Source organism: Medicago truncatula, chromosome 2 (genome assembly GCF_003473485.1).
Source record: "Medicago truncatula cultivar Jemalong A17 chromosome 2, MtrunA17r5.0-ANR, whole genome shotgun sequence".
Classification (NCBI taxonomy): Eukaryota; Viridiplantae; Streptophyta; class Magnoliopsida; order Fabales; family Fabaceae; genus Medicago; species Medicago truncatula.
In genome coordinates, this window is record NC_053043.1 from 35532283 (window position 1) to 35551826 (window position 19544).

Genomic DNA, 19544 nt, shown 5'->3' on the forward strand with positions numbered 1-19544 from the left:
GTCTACACATGTCAAAAACTTCATAACCATGATTCAAACACACTTTCATACTACCCCTAAATTCATTAGAACTGTCAATGGTCTTGAATTCATGCTTTCTGACTTTTATGCTTCACATGGTATGTAGAGCCTTACTTTTCCAAACCAAACTCCCTCCTTCCTTCTGGTCTTATGATATCCTTCATGTTGTGTTCCTCACCAATAGAGTCCCTACACCTGTACTTAATAATCAATCACCTTATTTTGTATTGCATAACAAGTTACCTAACCTCAATTTGTTCAAAGTATTTATATGTTTATGCTATGCTTCAACCCTTCATTCTCACAGAACAAAATTACAACCCAGAGCTATAAAATCTCTTTTCTTAGGATACAAATCAGGTTACAAGGGATTCACCCTTTATGATTTATATTCTAGAGAGATATTTGTATCCAGACATGTCACTTTTCATGAAAATTTTCTTCCCTATCATCTTACTTCTTCATCCACACCACCTGATTGGGAATATTTTTCACTATCTCCTTCATCTGATATTACAACTCCTATACCTACTTCTCATACTCCTGAATCACCAGCAATCATAGATGATATTTTCCTTATTTCCCATAATCTTGACCCCCCATCTCCACCACCTTTACCTGTTGTTCCTGTCATTCCCAGACATTCCACCAGACAAACCACCACTCCTTCTTACTTACAAGATTATATATGCAATAATATTCATTCTTCCACGTATCATATACATCATTACATTTCACATCACAATTTATCTAATAGTTCATCTTCTTTTGTTATGTCTCTTCACACTACCACCGAACCAAAATCATATGTTGAGGCAAGCAAGCATGACTGTTGAAAACAAGCCATGCAAGTTGAACTTCAAGCTCTTGAGAAAACTGGTACCTGAGAACTTGTTGATTTACCACCAAATGTCAAGCCCATGGTTGTAGATGGATGTACAAAGTAAAACATCATGTTGATGGATCCATTAAGAGATATAAAGCAAGGTTGGTAGCTAAAGGCTACAATCAGATTGAGGGACTTGACTCTTTTGACACTTACTCTCCTGTTGCTAAGCTCACAACTGTCAGGCTTGTCATTGCTTTGTCGTCAATACACAACTGGAATTTACATCAACTTGATGTTAACAATGCTTTCCTTCATAGAGATTTACATGAAGATGTTTATATGATTATCTCTCCTGGTATTAAATCTGACAAAGCAAACCAAGCATGAAAGCTCAATAAATCCCTTTATGGTTTGAAACATGCTAGCAGAAAGTGGTATGAGAAATTAATATTTGTGCTTTCACATCAACAATATGTTCAAGCTTCACCTGATCATTCACTGTTTGTCAAGAAAACTTCTCATTCATTCACTATTCTTCTAGTATATGTGGATGATATGATCCTAGCTGGTGACTCCCTCACTAAGTTTACTCTCATCAAGTCTATTTTGGATGCTTCATTCAAAATTAAAGACTTAGGTCAGCTCAAATATTTCCTTGGCATTGAAGTGCCACATTCAAAGCTTGGTATTTCTCTATGTCAGAGAAAGTACTGCCCATATTTACTTGAAGATTCAAGAACTATAGGCTCCAAACCTGTTTCCACTCCCTCTGATTCTTCTCTCAAACTTCACCATGATTCTAGTCCTTCTTATGATGATATATAATCTTATAGAAGACTAGTAGGCAGGTTACTTTATCTTAATACCACTAGACCTGACATTACCTTCATTACACAACTGCTAAGCCAGTTTCTTTCACAACCTACACAAACACATCATGTTGCTGCTTTAAGGGTTCTAAGATACCTCAAAGGTTGTCCAGGAATATGTTTGTTCTTTCCTAGAAATTCTTCTATCAATCTGCAAGGGTTTTCTGATGCAGATTGGGCAGGTTGTATTGACACCAGAAGATCTATTTATGGTCAGTGTTTTTTCTTAGGAAATTCACTAATTTCTTGGAGAACTAAGAAACAAATTATTGTTTCTAGGTCTTCATCAAAAGGGGCCTTAGCATCTGCTACCTGTGAACTCCAATGGATTCTATACTTATTTCAGGATCTCAACATATCTTGTCCTAAATTACATGTACTCTACTGTGATAATCAGAGTGCTCTTCATATAGCAGCCAATCCAATTTTCCATGAACGCACTAAGCATTTGGAAATTGACTGTCATCTAATCAGGGAAAACTTCAAGCATGCATCCTCAAGTTGCTCCCAGTTCCTTCTCAGGATCAAGTGGCTGATTTTTTTCACTAAAGCTTTGCTTCCCAAGCCTTCCAATATTCTCCTGTCCAAGTTGGGATAGATAAACATTTATCAATATCCATCTTGTGGGGGGCTATTGCCTAATGAAAAGAATATAGATGACATTACATAGTTTTCCTTCTTTACTTGTATCACAAGTAATAAGTATTACATAGTTATTCAGTAGAGTACAAACACACTAGCTTACATTGTAGCTCAAGTTCATGTATATTTACCTTCTGTAATAATGATTCTATCAATGAGAATTCACTTTTATCATTCTTGTATATTTCCTAATAATTAACTTTAAAATAAACAAGTGGGAGAATGATATGTGATGTCTTTATTAACTAAGTTATGTTCAATTGACACTAAGCATACACACTCACTAAATATTCCTAACTCAAAAAAAAAGTTTATATAATTAAAGTACAAAACTGAGTTTACAACTGGATGGCCAACCCACGTTTAATGCGTGGAATCCCTATCCTTCAATTTTTATTCCTCGATTTGTTGATCACAAACTTAAAATATTAGCATATGACTAAACATTATAACTAGTTCATACTTGACAACTTAATTTAATTAACATAGGATTTAGTGATCTTCAAGAGTCATGGCAAACGAAGTGGTTCTGTTGGATACATGGTTTAGCATGTTTGGGATGAGAGTTAAGATTGCATTAGCTGAAAAAAGTGTTAAATACGAGTGTAAAGAAGAAAATCTCAGAAATAAGAGTCCTTTACTTCTTGAAATGAACCCAATTCACAAGAAGATTCCAGTTCTTATCCATAATGGAAAATCCATTTGTGAATCTGCAATCATTGTGCAGTACATAGATGAAGTTTGGAATGATAAAGCTTCATTCATGCCCTCTGATCCGTATGAGAGAGCTCAAGCTAGATTTTGGTTTGATTATATAGACAAAAAGGTGACATTTTTTATTTGTTTTCCTATGATTTTCATCCTTAACTTTGGTGGGTTTTGTTCAAAATTTTGAGATTGATTTTTAGGTGTTTTATATTTGCTATTATCCATTTTTACTGTAGATTAGAAGATTGGAAATTAAATTTCATTCTCTTGTTTTTAGCATCTGAAATTGAATTTTCTTGTTGATGTATTTACTTTTAGTATAGCAAAGAGAGCCAAGTGAGATATATCTTTGCTTTTTGGTACCTTATTTCTAAGCTTTTAAATCTTCTAGTACTTAGTTTTATTTGGTTTGACGGTTTTGAGTTTATCTATTGCCATATATACTCGTGAGATTATTTTGTATAATTTACCAAAACAACTTATGAGATTCTGATATGTTGCTTTCAGCTTATTTCCATAAGCTCTCCAAGATATAGTTTATGGAAACATCTTATAACTTCTTTGAAAATAGTTTGACTTTATTTTATCTTGTTATAGAAATATCATATACATAAACACTTCTATAATAAGTGCTTATGCTACAAATGCTTAATTAAGTTTTTTATCAAAATAAACCCACTTGGGTTGGCCTAGTGGTATTGGTTTGGGACCTGGGAGTGTGCTCCTCCTCAAGGTCTCAGGTTCGATTCTCCCGGTGTCAATTTAAGTGGGCAAATTTAGCTTCTTCAAAAAAAAAAAAAGTTGTTTATCAAAATAAGGTCTTGATATATTGCAAACAGTCAAATACGTCTACACGGCTTGAATGTAGGTGTATGCTACTTGGAGGACAATGTGGCTTTCAGAGGAGGAGCATGAGGAAAGGAAGAAGGAGTTGATCTCTATCTTTAAGACACTAGAAGAAATCTTGGGTGACAAGACTTTTTATGGTGGTGCTACTTTTGGATTTCTTGATATTGGTTTGATCCCTTTTTACAGCTGGTTTTACACTTTTGAAACTTATGGCAACTTCAAATTTGAAGTGGAGTGTCCTAAACTCATGGCTTGGGTCAAGAGATGCATGGAGAAAGAGAGTGTTTCAAAAACACTTCCTGATGAGAAGAAGGTTTATGATTATGTTGTGAGCATGAAGAAAGCACTTGGCTTTGATTAAATATGATATTGTAATAAGTTTTTCTGTACTTTTCTCTTGCATTTGTTTTGTTAGCTTTGATTACTTTATAATGGTTCTAGACACTTGAGTGTGTCTACGGCATAACATTTAGAAATTGGAGGGTGAATGTTGTTAAGGAATGTTGTTTTAAGTTGCCAATTTTGTTCATATTATAGTGATGTAATGCACTGATTCATGCCTATGGTAAATGTAAATTTGTTGAGGGTACGAGACGTGTTTTTGATGATTTGGTTGTTAGAGACGTGGTTACTTGAAGCGCATTGTCCTCATGCTATGTTAGCTGTGGATTTCCCTGGGAGGCTCTGGCCATTTCTCGCAAAATGGGATGGAATGGGGTGAAACTGGATTCGATGACTGTGTCTAGTATTTTGCCTGCGTGCTCGGATTTGAAAGATTTGCAATCAGGTAATGCAAGTTCATACTGGTTTGATCCCTTTTTATAGCTGCTAACTGTATAGTGTTCTGTCATCTAATATACCTTGAATTAAACCTAAAGTATGAATTTATGGAATTTTGATCTACATCAACTAAAAAAATTAGACAAAGAGTTAAAGAAAAAGGAGAAGGTTACACTATGCTTCAAATATAAAACATTCTTTCAGAAGAACATAAATAGCAAAACCAATGGCAAACCTAAATGCCAGTTTGTTATGCTATTATTATGAAACATTACTTTAAATTACTATTCATAACTATTACTGCAGTCATAGTTACAGTTACGACTGCAGTCACAATTCGAAATCTTATTTTGAAGACAACCATACAACTACAGTTTACAATAAACAAGTGAATAGAGAAACGAAAATGTTTCAAGGAAATCTTATTTTCCCTATAGCTACGACACCTAGTCAATCACATGTAAAATTATGGTTAAATCAGTTTAGTATATGATTCATTTAGATGACCTTGAAAATTGTGAAATCGTCGTTAGTGATGTAGTTGAGTTAACCACAATATTCATTGTGAATTTAACTAACCATCTACTCACTAAACTAACCATATTTTTAAATGTGATTAACCAAATGTCGAATCTGTAGGAAAAGATCGGTGTCTGGATATCATTCCCGGTAGAGAAAATAAATATTTCCTTCCCACCTAGTCCTTTCTTCTAATCTCCGCGATGTAAAAGTCTATTCTCATCTAGAAATCGCTTCAGCTTTTCCTCTTGAGGAATAGCCTTAGACACACTCTCTTTTTGAATACACCTTCTGGCCCAAGAAGTGATAGTGGGATATTTTTCATCATCAATGAACTTTCCAGCAAAAGTATAAGTATAAAACATGCAAAACAATGGAACAAGTGCCACATCCACAAGGCCAAAGTTGTCTCCACCAAAATAAGGTTTTTTTCCCAACTGTTCTTCCATCACTTTAATACCCTCAAGCAATTCTTTCTTTGCAGCTTCTTTCTCATCTCCTTTACTTTTTGTATACTTCATCCCAATATCATATATCTGTTTCATTCATAATAGTAAGTTAGTACAAAATTTACATATGAAAATGCACCTAAATCTTGTCTTAGAGATATAATCATGTATTGAAGCACAAGAAGTACCTTAGTGTCAACATAGTTAGTCCAGAATTTAGCTTGGGATCTTTGGTAAGGATCAGAAGGCAAAAAAGGAGAATGATCATTCCAAACCTCATCAATATATTCAACAATATTTAGTGACTCACAAATGGATTTGCCATTATGGATTAGAACTGGAATTTTCTTGTGAATTGGATTCATTTGTAGGAGTAAAGGACTCTTGTTACTGAAATCCTCTTCCTTGTTCACATACTTGATACCCTTTTCCTCTAGTGCAATTAGGACCCTCATGCCATAAGGACTTGGCCAGAAATTTAACAGGATTACTTCATCTGCCATTGTTGAGACACAAGAGACAAGACTTCCAACAACCAAATAAAATTGATGTTTGATGCAGAAGTGAATGGTTCAGCTATTTGGTTTGGGTTCTCAATTTATAGAAAATGTTGAGAAGCTTGAAATAACAATAAACAAGGGAAATAAAACAACTAGTTGGGAATTGGACGGATATTACTATGCATATTGTTTCCTTTGAGACCATTTCTTTGCTATTAAATACGGACACAGACACGAACATTGGTCACGACATTGATATTAACAAGTAGGCACCGATAATAATTTAAGAAAATAAAAATGGTTGTGTCCAAGTCATATACCAACACATGTTGAACATCGACTACGTCTTCAATCTAAAGTGTCAATGTTAAATAGACTTCTCGGCATTTCCAAAATGATAATATTATATAAGTTGGTCATCACAAGTATTAACAACAAATCAGAAGCAACAAATACAAAATACAGAACTAATACCTAATGAATTGAGGTAGCTTGTTGGCCTGCAGGATCAGTATAGTATATGCTTATGCTTGTTTAAAAATTGCATGTCTTAGAACCAATACTTTCCTCATCATTTTCTTTTAAAACTCTTGAAAATAAAGTATTTTCAGAAATTAAAAAAAAAAATCAAAACATTGTTTTCTTTATCATTTTTGTACTCATTGTGTTCATTATTCTGAAAATACATCATTCTTAGTTTTTATACTTAATTAAAAGACCAACAACTAACAGATCAAAGATCCATGATCCATCACAATTCACAAGTGTTTGAAACTACTTTCTTACAAAAAGCACAAAGTTTGGCACATCAAAATGCCTTTTTATTACATAATTATAACATCAGAAAGGTTAAGATAACTGAAATTATTTAGTACTACATGTTTTGATTCGTGTTGAGAATAACAAACATCACAATAAACCACCACGATTTTAACAAAAGCTACACTTTCGAGCTTCAACAAAATCAACGCATCATTGTGTTTTCGCCAAACTCATCACTCATCCAAACATAAACTTAACCTAACATCTCCAACCTACTCAAGGCCAGCCTTCTTCTTGATCTGCACAATCAAATCATGGATCTGATCCTGATCAGGGAGTGACTTGGAAACACTCTCAATCTCCATGCATCTATTGGCCCAAGCAAAGAACTTAGGGCACTCCTTATCTACACTGATCTTGCCAAAGGCCTCATAGCCTCTAAACCAATTGTATAATGGAATAAATGCTACATCAACAAAACCAAGCTTGTCTCCTCCAAAAAAATTCTTGTCTCCCAACTCTTGCTCCAAGAGTTTAAGGGCTTCTATGAATTCCTTCTTTGCAGTTTCTTGCACTTCTCCTTTTTTGGTCCAAAGGTTCCCTGCAACTTCATAGATCTATTTGACAGAGAATTGAAACTTTCATCAACAAGAGGCAAAAGGGTCAACAAAACCATGATAAACAAACTATAACCAACAAACAATCACATGCAATGATGAATCATAGAAAAGGGTAAATTTATATACCTTCTTATCAATATAATCAGCCCAGAATCTAGCTTGTGCTTTCTGATATGGATCAGAAGGCAAGAAAGGAGATTTATCATTCCAAACCTCATCAATATATTGAACAGCAATTAAAGATTCACAAACTGGTTTACCATTATGAATGAGAACAGGGATTTTCTTGTGAACAGGGTTCATTTGTAGCAACAAAGGGCTTTTGTTGCTTAAGTCTTCTTCTCTGTACTCATGCTTGATACCCTTTTCAGCTAAGACTATTTTGAGTCTCATTCCAAATGGACTTGGCCAGTAATTAAGCAGAATCACTTCATCAGCCATGACTAGTTAGAGAGAATAACAGAAAGAGGAATGGAAGAAGAAGAAATAAATGTGTGGCTGTGAGAAAATGTGGAATATGGAAGTGACTTTGGGAGGATATATGTATAGAAAGACAATCACTTCTTTAGGTGAAGTCTAGAATTTATTTTCCGACACATGTTAGATTTCTCTAGAGATTGCTACAAAGTCTTTGATATGTTTATTCAGTTTTTTAAAAGAGAAATGATATTTGAACAATTATTTTGGTATTTGACAATTTTCTCTCTCATATTCACATTATATTTTTATTCTCTCTCTTCATTTTTCTCTCTATTATTTTTTTTTTTCGACAATATTCTCTCTATTGTTTTTGACCAATAAATATATAAAATAGCAAGGTTGTCCAAAAAATTGTCTCAAAAGATTGTACAAATATCATTACTCAAGACTAAATCACGTCATTTCAATTATTTAATTATAATTTATAACAACCTTGTAATTTATGTTTGGTTTAAATATACTTTTGATCCCCTTATTTTAATTTGATCGGTAAATATCGTTAAGTTGAATAGCTCAGCTTAACCTGAATTCTCATACATGACAATCTCCTATTTAAACGTGAGTTTTAGGCTTTCTGAAACAATCCTAGTTTTTAATTAGTAGAAAATTTGTATAAGTTGTTTTACAACTTATAGACTTTTTTTTAAGCATGAAATACATAAGTCATTTATTCTTTTTTAAATGTCCATTAGTTGAAAATTGGAATGAATGTCGAGAATTTGTAAAGATTATGTAAGGACTATGAAATTTGTATGGTTTATGAAATTTAATGGATTATGTAAGACTTATAAAATTAAAATTCGTGTTTAAAATTGAAATATTTAGGTAATTAAAAAAACATTTTTAAAAACTCCATGGATATCCGCAGTATTCGTGGATACTTCAACACATGTGGATTACCGATATGGTGGCGCTTGTAGATATCATAATATTTGTACCATGGATATTCATTTCCATTTCTAGTTAGAATGAACACTCATTTTATATTTCTAACATATAATACTTATTCTGAAATAAATTAAATATAATATTTATTATCATTTAACATATGTGACTCACAAAATTATATTTAATATATGAAGAAAGAGAAAAATATGTTAGTATGGTGCATGTAGTTGGTAGGGGTAACACTTAGGTGACATAGAGTTGGGTGACATTGGTGACATTGACCAATCACAAATGCCACAATGCTTGTGAAAGAGAGAGAAACACAAGCATTGCGGCATTGTGATTGGCCAATGTCACCAATATCACCCAACTCTATGTCACCCAAGTATTTTCCAGTTGGTAGTGTTATTAAATCAAGTACTCTAAATATATTTAATGTATATTTAGACAATGAACAGTATAATTTTTGGCTAACTACACTCAACCTAAGGTACTTTTTGTGCTATAATACCATGGTTATCTTTAAGATAAAAATATATTTAAGGGTTAATATTTGTTTATCCGTTATATTAGTGAGTTTTAATTTATCCTATGTAAAAAAAAATAGATTATAACCTTGTGACGTGAAGATTATTTGGTTTTAAATCCTCATAATATATGATTTGACACTTAAGTTGATGTGGTATGTTGAGTCACCTATGACTGAATAAAAGCCAAATCAGTTTATCACGTCATCCTTTTATCATAGTTCGTGTTCCACATCAACTTATTTGCACAATTAGATGGGCTTACGGTTCAAAATCAAAAAATCTTCATCTTACATGCTTGAAATCTAAAGAATATTACATAAGGGTAAATCAAAACTCGTTATATTACAAGGGGAGTAAATATATACTAACCCTATATTTAATATATAAAAATTGTTGAAAAACAAGTATCTATGGAGGCTTCTTCAAAAAAGTATCTATTGAGGCAAAAATGCAAGTGCTCTTAAATGAACGACTGGTATCTAAGTGTTCTTAACCATTTTTTATACAAGAAGAAATTCCTTAAATCAAAAGAGGAACAATGAGAAAATCATTCCCGTGAAATATAGGATAGTATTTTATATCCTGCCTTAACAACATTTACCAAACAATAAAATAGTTTCACATGAAAGAGTGCATAACAATGTATAAAAACTAACAGATCAAAGATCCATTACAATTCACAAGTACTTCAGAATAATTTCCTACAAAAACCACAAAGTTTGGCACATCAAAGTGCCTTTTTATTACATAATTATTCCAACAGAAAGGTTGAGAAAACTGAAATCATTTAGTACTACATGTTTTGATTCATGGTGAGAATAACAATACCGCAATGAACCACCGTGATTTTAACAAAAGCTACACTTTCGAGCTTCAATAAAATCAAGGCATCATCATGGTTTCGCCAAACTCACCACACATCTAAACATAAACTTAACCTAACATCTCCAACCTACTCAAGGCCAAACCTCTTCCTGATCTCCACCATGAAGCCATACACCTTATCTTGATCAGGGACTGACTTGGAAATACTCTCAACCTGCATGCATCTCTTGGCCCAAGCAATGAACTTAGGGCATTCCTTCTCTACATTGATGTTGCCAAAGGTCTCATAGCCTTTAAACCAAGTGTAGAATGGAATAAGTGCTACATCCACAAAACCAATCTTGTCTCCTCCAAAGTAAGTCTTGTCTCCCAGCTCTTGCTCCAACAATTTGTGAGCTTCTACGAATTCCTTCTTGGCAGCTTCTTGTTCTTCTCCTTTTTTGGTCCAAAGGTTCTTTCCAACTTCATAGATCTATTTCACAATGAGAATCACACACAATTAGATCATCAATGTAATAACAAGAAAAACAACAGTCACCAAGGACTAATACTTGCTAATAGTGACCATGCAGGCTGAAAAATATCCAATAGCTCGTAAGTGTTCCAAATCTCAACTATCTTCAAATACTTAGAAACATATAATTGATTCATATTAAGGCCCTTGTTTGGATAAATAACTTAATAGCTTAGTTAAGTGGCTACTTGTTATTATATAAGTGCTCAAATATAAATGATTTTTATAACAATAGTTAATTTGTCTTAGATTAACTTATCTATAAGTTTATATAAACTATAAGTTGTTTTCCTAAGCTATCTTTGAGAGCTTATGAAATTAAGCCGAAAAAGCACATTTGAATAAGCTGTTTTGCTTAACTCTCAGAAAACATTCTCACAAATGCTATAAACCTCTAATAAATTGTTCAAAATAAGCTCTAAGTTATGCTGAATGCACACTCCTATATTTTCTCATGAAAAAACTTACAGATAATAATTTAAAAAAATGTAAAATAAAATAAATAAATAAAACTTAAATTTCAGAAATGTAAAAGAAGCACAAACAATCACATGCAAAAAAATTAATCAAAGAATTAATACTAAAAATGCAAAAGAATAAAACTTTCATCAACAAGGGACAAAAGGGTCAACAAAACCAATGATAAATAAACAAACAATCACATATTCACATGCAATGATGAATCATAGAAAAGGGTAAATTAATATACCTTCTTATCAACATAATCAGCCCAGAATCTAGCTTGTGATCTCTGATAAGGATCAGAAGGCAACAAAGGAGATTTCTCATTCCAAACTTCATCAATATATTGAACAGCAATTAAAGATTCACAAATTGATTTACCATTATGAATAAGAACTGGGATTTTCTTATGAACAGGGTTCATTTGTAACAACAAAGGGCTCTTGTTCCTTAAATCTTCTTCTTTGTACTCATGCTTGATACCCTTTTCAGCTAGGGCTATTCTGACCCTCATGCCAAATGGACTTGCCCAGTAATCTAGCAGAATCACTTCATCAGCCATGGCTAGTTAGAGAAGAATGAATTGCTATGGAAGAAGAAGAAATGTGTGGCTGTGACAAAGGATAAAGGTTGGAACTCTCTTATAGAGTGAGATATGGAATATGGAACGGTGAGTTTGTGAGGACATGTAGACAATCTTAACTTTGGTGTGGACCATGTTTCTAGTTCTAGGTGAAATTTTGAATTTATGTTTCGACATATGTTAGATTTTGTCTAGAGATTGCTACAACCGTTTTATCTTGTTTAATCAGTTTCTTCGAAGAAAAATGATATGTATAACTATTTGATGATGACAACTTAATTTTGAATTATTCTTTCTCTCATATTCACATAATAAATTTACTCTTTTTCTTTTGTTATTGAATAATAGAAAGAGATAAAAAGAAGTTATCATATGAATAGTTGATTTTACAAATATCATTACTCTTTTTAAAAGGGTGGACTCTTTCACGTAGCAAAATTATGGTTAATTCAATGTATAATATTATTACAATGCGTCTTTTAGCAAGTCACACCTCAAGGTGTGCTTATCCACTTTTTAGTTATAATTTTGCTAAAAGACACCTTCATAAAATGTGTTTTCTAGCAAAACCCATATATATATATTAAGGTGTGTTTTAACAAAGATATAACTAAAAAGTTGTTAAATACATCTTAAAGTGAATGTTGCTAAAACACACCTTCTAGAAAATAAGTGGGTGTATGCTAGAACACATCCACTAGTTTTTATGTGGAAGTGTTTTAGCAAGCTACACCTTAAAGTGTATTTAACCACTTTTTAGTTATAACTTGCTAAAACACACCTTCTAAAAAAAATAAGTGGGTGTATCCTAGTAAATGTCTATAGAAGTTGCTAACATATACCCACTTATTTTCTAGAATGTGTGTTTTAGCAACATTCACCATAAAATGTATTTAACAATTTTTTAGTTATATCTTTGCTAAAACACACCTTAATAAAAATTAGTAGGTGTATCCTAGCAAACCCCATATATATATATATATATATATATATATATATATATATATGAGTCATGATCCGTTGACACCTGGTGTCAACGAATTTGTTGACACCAAATCTCAATAGTCTATTTCATTTAATCCAACGATTGATAATTAATTCATGATTCTATTTCATGAGCGTCCTTTTTCTAATCACATACTATTATTTATTTTTTTCAATCATTAAAAAACATGGTCATTTTATTTTGGAATTTTCTTTTACGATGATCACATACCCACCCATCTTAATATTATTCCTGTAAACATCTCTACCCCTTTGTTAATTCCACGTACGGTTTCCAGGCAATAAAACATATAATACCAAATTTATGAAAACAATAGCAACCTGAGGTTGAGAGGAAATTATTGAATCTACGATTCTAAGGGTATTTTTGATGAGTTTTATTGCATTTGTGGAATTTTAGGTTTGGCAATTGAGTCTTTAAAAATAATCCACTATAATGATTAATCATAATTTTGAAATAGAATTTTATTGAATAAATCGTAATTCTCCCTCATTGATAGAATTCCCAAATTTTAGATTGAAATGGAGAAGATGTAATTTTTATTTGGAATAAGAGACCAATGGTGTCAAACTCAGATTCAATGTTTATGTCAAAAAAAAAAATTACATGGTAACTAATGATTGATAATATGATGCTGGTAGAGGATGTATAATTGTGAAGAAGACAAATCTAGTTTAGGAATCAAGAGGATCTTTAGGAAAGGAGATATGAAATACTAAATGCCTACAATAAGATTTTGATGAATAATTATTGACCTTTAGATTAGGAGAAATGAACGTTCAAGATTTGGTGTCAACGAATCCGTTGACACCTGGTGTCAATGGATCCTATCTCTCTCTCTCTCTCTCTCTCTCTCTCTCTCTATATATATATATAGGGGGATGCTAACTTGCTTCCACCTAAAAACACTAAAGTGGTGCAAGTTAGCAAGCTGCACCTACTAGTTATTTACCATAACACCCTTTTGTCTATACTCAAATTAATTTTAAAAAGAAAGGTACTCCCTTCGTCCTAAATTGTATATCGCTTTAGGGAAAAAAAAATTGTCCTAAATTATATGTCGCTTTAAAATACCAATGCAACATTAATGATACTTTTTCTATTATAACCTTAATTATTTATTACCCTTTCTTCTTTCAATTCTTTCATTTATTTTTCTCATATCATTTATTAAAGACAATTTTGTAAAACAACTCATAATATCTTTTTTCACACAATATTAATTGTATTTCTTAATATGTGTGAAATGCCCAAAACGTAATACAATTTAGGACGGAGGAAGTAGTTTTGTAACCAACTTAAGGAAATGATTGTGTTCCTAATTATTTGGCATAATTTGCGTGAACATGTTGTGCGTGAAAATTTGTGTTCCTGGGCGTGAACGATATAGCTTCTGAGCATGAACTTTTTTTTTTACCAAGCTTTTGAGCATTAACTAATAAAAAGATTCAGTTATTTTTTTTTTTTGAAAGATAAAAATATTCAGTTTATAATTAATTTCGAAAACAAAAGCTTGTATTTTCTTTTTCTATTTAAAAAAAAAATTGTTTTAAGGTGTGTTTTAGCAAGTTATAACTAAAAAGTAGTTAAATACATTTTAAGGTGTACTCCCTCCGTCCTAATTTATAAGCAAAAAACAGTAATTCACACTTATTAAGAAAATAACACTTAGTAATTTGAGGTATAATTTTTTGTGTTCTCCTTAGAATAAATTTCATGAAAAGATGTAAAAATAATTTTCATTGGTTAAAAATTATAGAGAAAATAAAAATGAGAACAAATTGAATGCAATTTGCATTTAATTTTACATTAAAAAAGATGATTTGTTTGAAAAAACATAATAATAGCATAAAAGTTGGTCTTTTTTGCTTATATTTTGAGACAAAGAATATGAGATTTTTTTGCTTATATTTTAAGACGGATGGAGTAGCTTGCTAAAACACTCATACATAAAAATCCATGTAATTAAATACACCTTAACTGATTTTATTTAATTAACTGTTGCCACGAAGTTATTCCTTTAGGAAGAGCCATGATATTTTTTATTTTAACATAAAACATACTCCCTCCGTCCTAATTTATAAGCAAAAAACAGTAATTCATACTTATTAAAAAAACTAACACTTAGTAATTTGAGGTATAATTTTTTGTGTTATCCTTAGAATAAGTTTCATGAAAAGATGTAAAAATAATTTTCATTGGTTAAAAATTATGGAGAAAATAAAAAGGACAACAAATTGAATGCAATTTACATTTAATTTTACATTGGGAAAGATGATTTGTTTGAAAAAACATAATAATAGCATAAAAGTTGGTCTTTTTTCTTATATTTTGAGACAAAGAATATGAGATTTTTTTGCTTATATTTTAGGACGGAGCGAGTATATCTAATATGTTTCTAATTCCATTGCTTTTATAACTTGCATCGGCTATCTAAGGGTCTATTTGGTTAACCCCAAAAAAGAGCTTTTAGCTTTTAGCTTATAAGCTCGTTTGACAAAAAAGCTCTGTTTGGTAACACTTTTTCACCAAGAGCTTATAGCTTATTTCACGAGCTTATAAGCTATTTTTCAGAAGCTATTCCAAGTAGCGTTTGAGCTTATAGCTTATAGCTTCTCACTTTTTCTTCCAATTTTACCCTTATTATTTTATTTAAATTGTATTTTTATCCTTTATAATTTTTATAATAAGCTACGTAATAAAGACTACTATCTCTTTATTCTAATTTTTGTATATATATCAGCTGGCTTTTATTTATATTTTTTGAAAAAATATATACCTTCGTTTTTCTTTTACGAAACAAAATACTATTATTCTATTAGTGTTATTTTTTTTTTTTTTTGAGGTAAGTGTTATTTTCTTTATTCTCTGTTATTAGTATTACTCTATTAGTGCTACCTTTTTTTTTGTTTTTGAGGTAAATGTTATTTTTTTTATAAAGTGGAAACACTTCAATGATAATAAATATAAGATAAAATTTTAGTGAATAAAATTTAATTTAATTATAATACATATGATATATTAAATTAATAAATTTAAAGTATTTTTTTAAAGAAAAATTAGTTTACAAAATTACAAATACTTAAATTAATGATATAATTTTTATTATGAATTAAGAATACTCTTTATGTCATTTTACATTTATCAGCTAGTTGAACCGCTATTTTTACCAAACACTTCAGTTAGCTTATCAACTAAAAGCTATCAGCTATCCGCTATTTTTATCAAACAGAGCCTAAGTCGAAGAACTTCTATAAAAGTCTCATTTTCTAAGGGTTAAAATTCTAACCGGATATTAACATTTCATAAGCTCCAAATAAGATTCGGCCAGCTCCATAATCACTTTTCTCCAAAACAGCTTATTTAGGCTTATTGCTTCTGCTTCTAACTTTTGAATTTAGAATTCAACCAAACTCTTGCTCAGCCATGTAAGCATTCATAATCAGTTATGGAATCATTCATAACCAACTTAAACTCATATTTCAGCTTATTCCGGAAAAATCCATGCCGAACCCGTAAGCAGTTTTCAGCACCAAAATCCAAACTTTAAACGCGTTTTCTGAATTCATTTCTAATCGAAATCATAAAAAAAACAAAAATTATATCCAAACTGAAGGGAATTAAGTGTTGAATCTGAAACTTCAATAATCACTCAATTATAGATTACACAACAAAAGATACGAGCCAAAAACCATGACCGGTCCTTATGAATTTTAACACCCATCGCATAATATTCAAGGATAATGACTTCTGCCAAGCCAAACATGTATAATCAGTTTCAAAACCACTTATATAACAACTTAATTTCATAACTCAATCACTTTTCCCTAATAATTTCTTAAATTCCAAATCCTAATTTCATTCTATTCTCAAACAACACAACTTCTAAAAAACAAAGCTTATTGGAAACTCACCTCAAGAAAACTTTCAATTGATGCCACAAGCTCCAAATTTCACTTATTTACCCAAACCCTAGCTTAAATCTTTCTCAAGAGAGGAAAGGATAGAAAAACCAAGCTCTCCATAAGTTTTTCAATTGCTTTAAGGCTCATAATCCTCTTCTACTCTTAGTTCTAGATCATACTAGCTCCAAAAACTCAATTTCTCAAGGGTGGAAGGTGTGGTGGCTACGGCTGAGAGAAAGAAGTGAGGAGGGATAAATTTCAAGCTTAATACCTTGATCAAGAGAGATTAAAAAATCAAAAGAGAAACCAAGAGAAATCTCTCATAAAATAGTTTCACATGAAAGAGTGCATAACAATGTATAAAAACTAACAGATCAAAGATCCATTACAATTCACAAGTACTTCAGAATAATTTCCTACAAAAACCACAAAGTTTGGCACATCAAAGTGCCTTTTTATTACATAATTATTCCAACAGAAAGGTTGAGAAAACTGAAATCATTTAGTACTACATGTTTTGATTCATGGTGAGAATAACAATACCGCAATGAACCACCGTGATTTTAACAAAAGCTACACTTTCGAGCTTCAACAAAATCAAGGCATCATCATGGTTTCGCCAAACTCACCACACATCTAAACATAAACTTAACCTAACATCTCCAACCTACTCAAGGCCAAACTTCTTCCTGATCTCCACAATGAAGCCATACACCTTATCTTGATCAGGGAGTGACTTGGAAATACTCTCAACCTGCATGCATCTCTTGGCCCAAGCAATGAACTTAGGGCATTCCTTCTCTACATTGATGTTGCCAAAGGTCTCATAGCCTTTAAACCAAGTGTAGAATGGAATAAGTGCTACATCCACAAAACCAATCTTGTCTCCTCCAAAGTAAGTCTTGTCTCCCAGCTCTTGCTCCAACAATTTGAGAGCCTCTATGAATTCCTTCTTGGCAGCTTCTTGTTCTTCTCCTTTTTTGGTCCAAAGGTTCCTTCCAACTTCATAGATCTATTTCACAACGAGAATTACACACAATTAGATCATCAAATGCAATAACAAGAAAAACAACAGCTACCTAAGACTAATACTTGCTAATAGTGACCATGCATGCTGAAAAACATCAAATAGCTTGTATTGTTCAAAAGAAAAGTGTTCCAAATTTCAAACTATCTTCAAATAGTTGAGATACATATAATTGATCCATATTACGGCCCTTAATATGAACATATTTGAACATATGTTTATAAGTGGGCTTGGTTCATGCCATCTTATAAGCATATGTTCATGTCATCTTTTGTCCGTTGTGATTGGGCTTGGTTCGTAGACTAAATGGTGGGTAGCCAATAACGGAAACCTGATAGCAGGTGACCTAATAGATCTTATCATAGGCTTTGATACCATCTTAGAAATTGTGATTGGACTTAATACAACCCCAAAAAAATCGATTTATGAGATGAAAATTCCCTCCACTTATAAATACATGTTCAGACGATTTGAGACTCTTTAACAATAACTTAATAGCTTAGTTAAGTAGCTAGTTTTATCATAGAAGTGCTCATATATAAACTATTTTTAAAGCAAAAATTAATTTATGTAAACTTATTTATAAGTGTATATAAACTATAAGTTGCTTTCATAAGCTATCTTTGAGTTATGAAACTAAGCCGAAAAGCACATTTTAATAAGCTAAAAGCAGATCATAGACATGTGAATAAGTTGTTTTGGTAAACTCTCAGAAAAACAGTCTCAAATATGCTATAAACCTCTAATAAGTCATTCAAAATAAGTTCAAAAAAAAGTTAAATTTCAGAAATGCCAAAACAATCACATGCAAAAGAATTAATTAAAGAATTAATACTAAAAATGCAAAAGAATAAAAACTTTCATCAACAAGGGACAAAAGGGTCAACAAAACCAATGATAAACAAATTCTAACCAACAAACAATCACATGCAATGATGAATCATAGAAAAGGGTAAATTAATATACCTTCTTATCAACATAATCAGCCCAGAATCTAGCTTGTGATCTCTGATAAGGATCAGAAGGCAACAAAGGAGATTTCTCATTCCAAACCTCATCAATATACTGAACAGCAATTAAAGATTCACAAATTGATTTACCATTATGAATAAGAACAGGGATTTTCTTATGAACAGGGTTCATTTGTAACAACAAAGGGCTTTTGTTCCTTAAATCTTCTTCTCTGTACTCATGTTTGATACCCTTTTCAGCTAAGGCTATTCTGACCCTCATGCCAAATGGACTTACCCAGTAATCTAGCAGAATCACTTCATCAGCCATGGCTAGTAGAAAGAAAAGAATGAATTGTTATGGAAGAAGAAGAAATGTGTGGCTGTGAGAAAGTACAAAGGATGGAACTCTGTATTTATAGAGTGAGATGTGGAGTGAAAAGCGTGGAGATGTAGCGTGTGAAAATGTGGAATATGGAACAGTGAGTTTGTGAGGACATGTAGACAATCTTAACTTTGGTATGGACCATGTTCTAGGCGAAATTTAGGATTTATGTTCCGACATATGTTAGATTTCTCTAGAGATTGCTACACCTGTTTTAATTTCTTTAAGGGTTATGTTAACGAAATATTAGTTAAGAAAGTTAAAAATAAATTTTTAATTTAAAATAACAACTTTTTAACTCTTATAAACTTGAACATTTCACTTTTTATTATTTTTTAATATAAATTTTTTATATCAGTCTTATTAACCAGTGTCTTAGGGATATTAGTTAATATTTTTATTTGTTTAATCATTTTCTTGAAAGGGTGGACTCGGGACTGT

At 31.8% G+C, this 19544-nt stretch overlaps 5 protein-coding genes across 5 annotated transcripts; 1 reads left to right on the plus strand and 4 right to left on the minus strand.

Annotated features, from left to right (window-relative positions):
• Positions 1 to 2762: 2762 nt before the first annotated feature.
• LOC25487040 (glutathione S-transferase 3) lies at positions 2763 to 4541 on the plus strand. The gene is made up of 2 exons (XM_013608890.3): positions 2763 to 3187; positions 3938 to 4541. The coding sequence occupies exons 1-2, from the start codon at positions 2873 to 2875 to the stop codon at positions 4277 to 4279; spliced, it is 657 nt and encodes a 218-aa protein (XP_013464344.1). The 5' UTR covers positions 2763 to 2872; the 3' UTR covers positions 4280 to 4541.
• Positions 4542 to 4871: 330 nt separating this feature from the next.
• On the minus strand, positions 4872 to 6797 carry LOC25487041 (probable glutathione S-transferase). Its single transcript, XM_013608891.3, has 2 exons — positions 5855 to 6797; positions 4872 to 5753 (listed from the first exon to the last, which is right to left on the minus strand). Exons 1-2 carry the CDS (start codon positions 6167 to 6169, stop codon positions 5409 to 5411), a joined length of 660 nt encoding a protein of 219 aa, XP_013464345.1. The 5' UTR covers positions 6170 to 6797; the 3' UTR covers positions 4872 to 5408.
• Positions 6798 to 6892: 95 nt separating this feature from the next.
• On the minus strand, positions 6893 to 8167 carry LOC25487042 (probable glutathione S-transferase). Its single transcript, XM_013608892.3, has 2 exons — positions 7675 to 8167; positions 6893 to 7545 (listed from the first exon to the last, which is right to left on the minus strand). Exons 1-2 carry the CDS (start codon positions 7987 to 7989, stop codon positions 7201 to 7203), a joined length of 660 nt encoding a protein of 219 aa, XP_013464346.1. The 5' UTR covers positions 7990 to 8167; the 3' UTR covers positions 6893 to 7200.
• Positions 8168 to 10042: 1875 nt separating this feature from the next.
• LOC25487043 (probable glutathione S-transferase) lies at positions 10043 to 11951 on the minus strand. Its single transcript, XM_013608893.3, has 2 exons — positions 11495 to 11951; positions 10043 to 10743 (listed from the first exon to the last, which is right to left on the minus strand). Exons 1-2 carry the CDS (start codon positions 11807 to 11809, stop codon positions 10399 to 10401), a joined length of 660 nt encoding a protein of 219 aa, XP_013464347.3. The 5' UTR covers positions 11810 to 11951; the 3' UTR covers positions 10043 to 10398.
• A 5121-nt stretch (positions 11952 to 17072) lies between these two features.
• Positions 17073 to 19217, minus strand: LOC25487044 (probable glutathione S-transferase). Its single transcript, XM_013608894.3, has 2 exons — positions 18735 to 19217; positions 17073 to 17753 (listed from the first exon to the last, which is right to left on the minus strand). The coding sequence occupies exons 1-2, from the start codon at positions 19047 to 19049 to the stop codon at positions 17409 to 17411; spliced, it is 660 nt and encodes a 219-aa protein (XP_013464348.2). The 5' UTR covers positions 19050 to 19217; the 3' UTR covers positions 17073 to 17408.
• Positions 19218 to 19544: the final 327 nt, after the last annotated feature.

Coding starts and splice junctions, on each gene's coding strand:
- LOC25487043 (XM_013608893.3), bottom strand. CDS start 11,809: ATGGCTGATGAAGTGATTCTGCTAGATTACTGGGCAAGTCCATTTGGC. Junction 10,744..11,494: donor CTGATTATGTTGATAAGAAG/GTATATTAATTT, acceptor ATTGTGAAATAG/ATCTATGAAGTTGGAAAGAA.
- LOC25487044 (XM_013608894.3), bottom strand. CDS start 19,049: ATGGCTGATGAAGTGATTCTGCTAGATTACTGGGTAAGTCCATTTGGC. Junction 17,754..18,734: donor CTGATTATGTTGATAAGAAG/GTATATTAATTT, acceptor GTTGTGAAATAG/ATCTATGAAGTTGGAAGGAA.
- LOC25487042 (XM_013608892.3), bottom strand. CDS start 7,989: ATGGCTGATGAAGTGATTCTGCTTAATTACTGGCCAAGTCCATTTGGA. Junction 7,546..7,674: donor CTGATTATATTGATAAGAAG/GTATATAAATTT, acceptor TCTGTCAAATAG/ATCTATGAAGTTGCAGGGAA.
- LOC25487041 (XM_013608891.3), bottom strand. CDS start 6,169: ATGGCAGATGAAGTAATCCTGTTAAATTTCTGGCCAAGTCCTTATGGC. Junction 5,754..5,854: donor CTAACTATGTTGACACTAAG/GTACTTCTTGTG, acceptor TGAATGAAACAG/ATATATGATATTGGGATGAA.
- LOC25487040 (XM_013608890.3), top strand. CDS start 2,873: ATGGCAAACGAAGTGGTTCTGTTGGATACATGGTTTAGCATGTTTGGG. Junction 3,188..3,937: donor TTGATTATATAGACAAAAAG/GTGACATTTTTT, acceptor GCTTGAATGTAG/GTGTATGCTACTTGGAGGAC.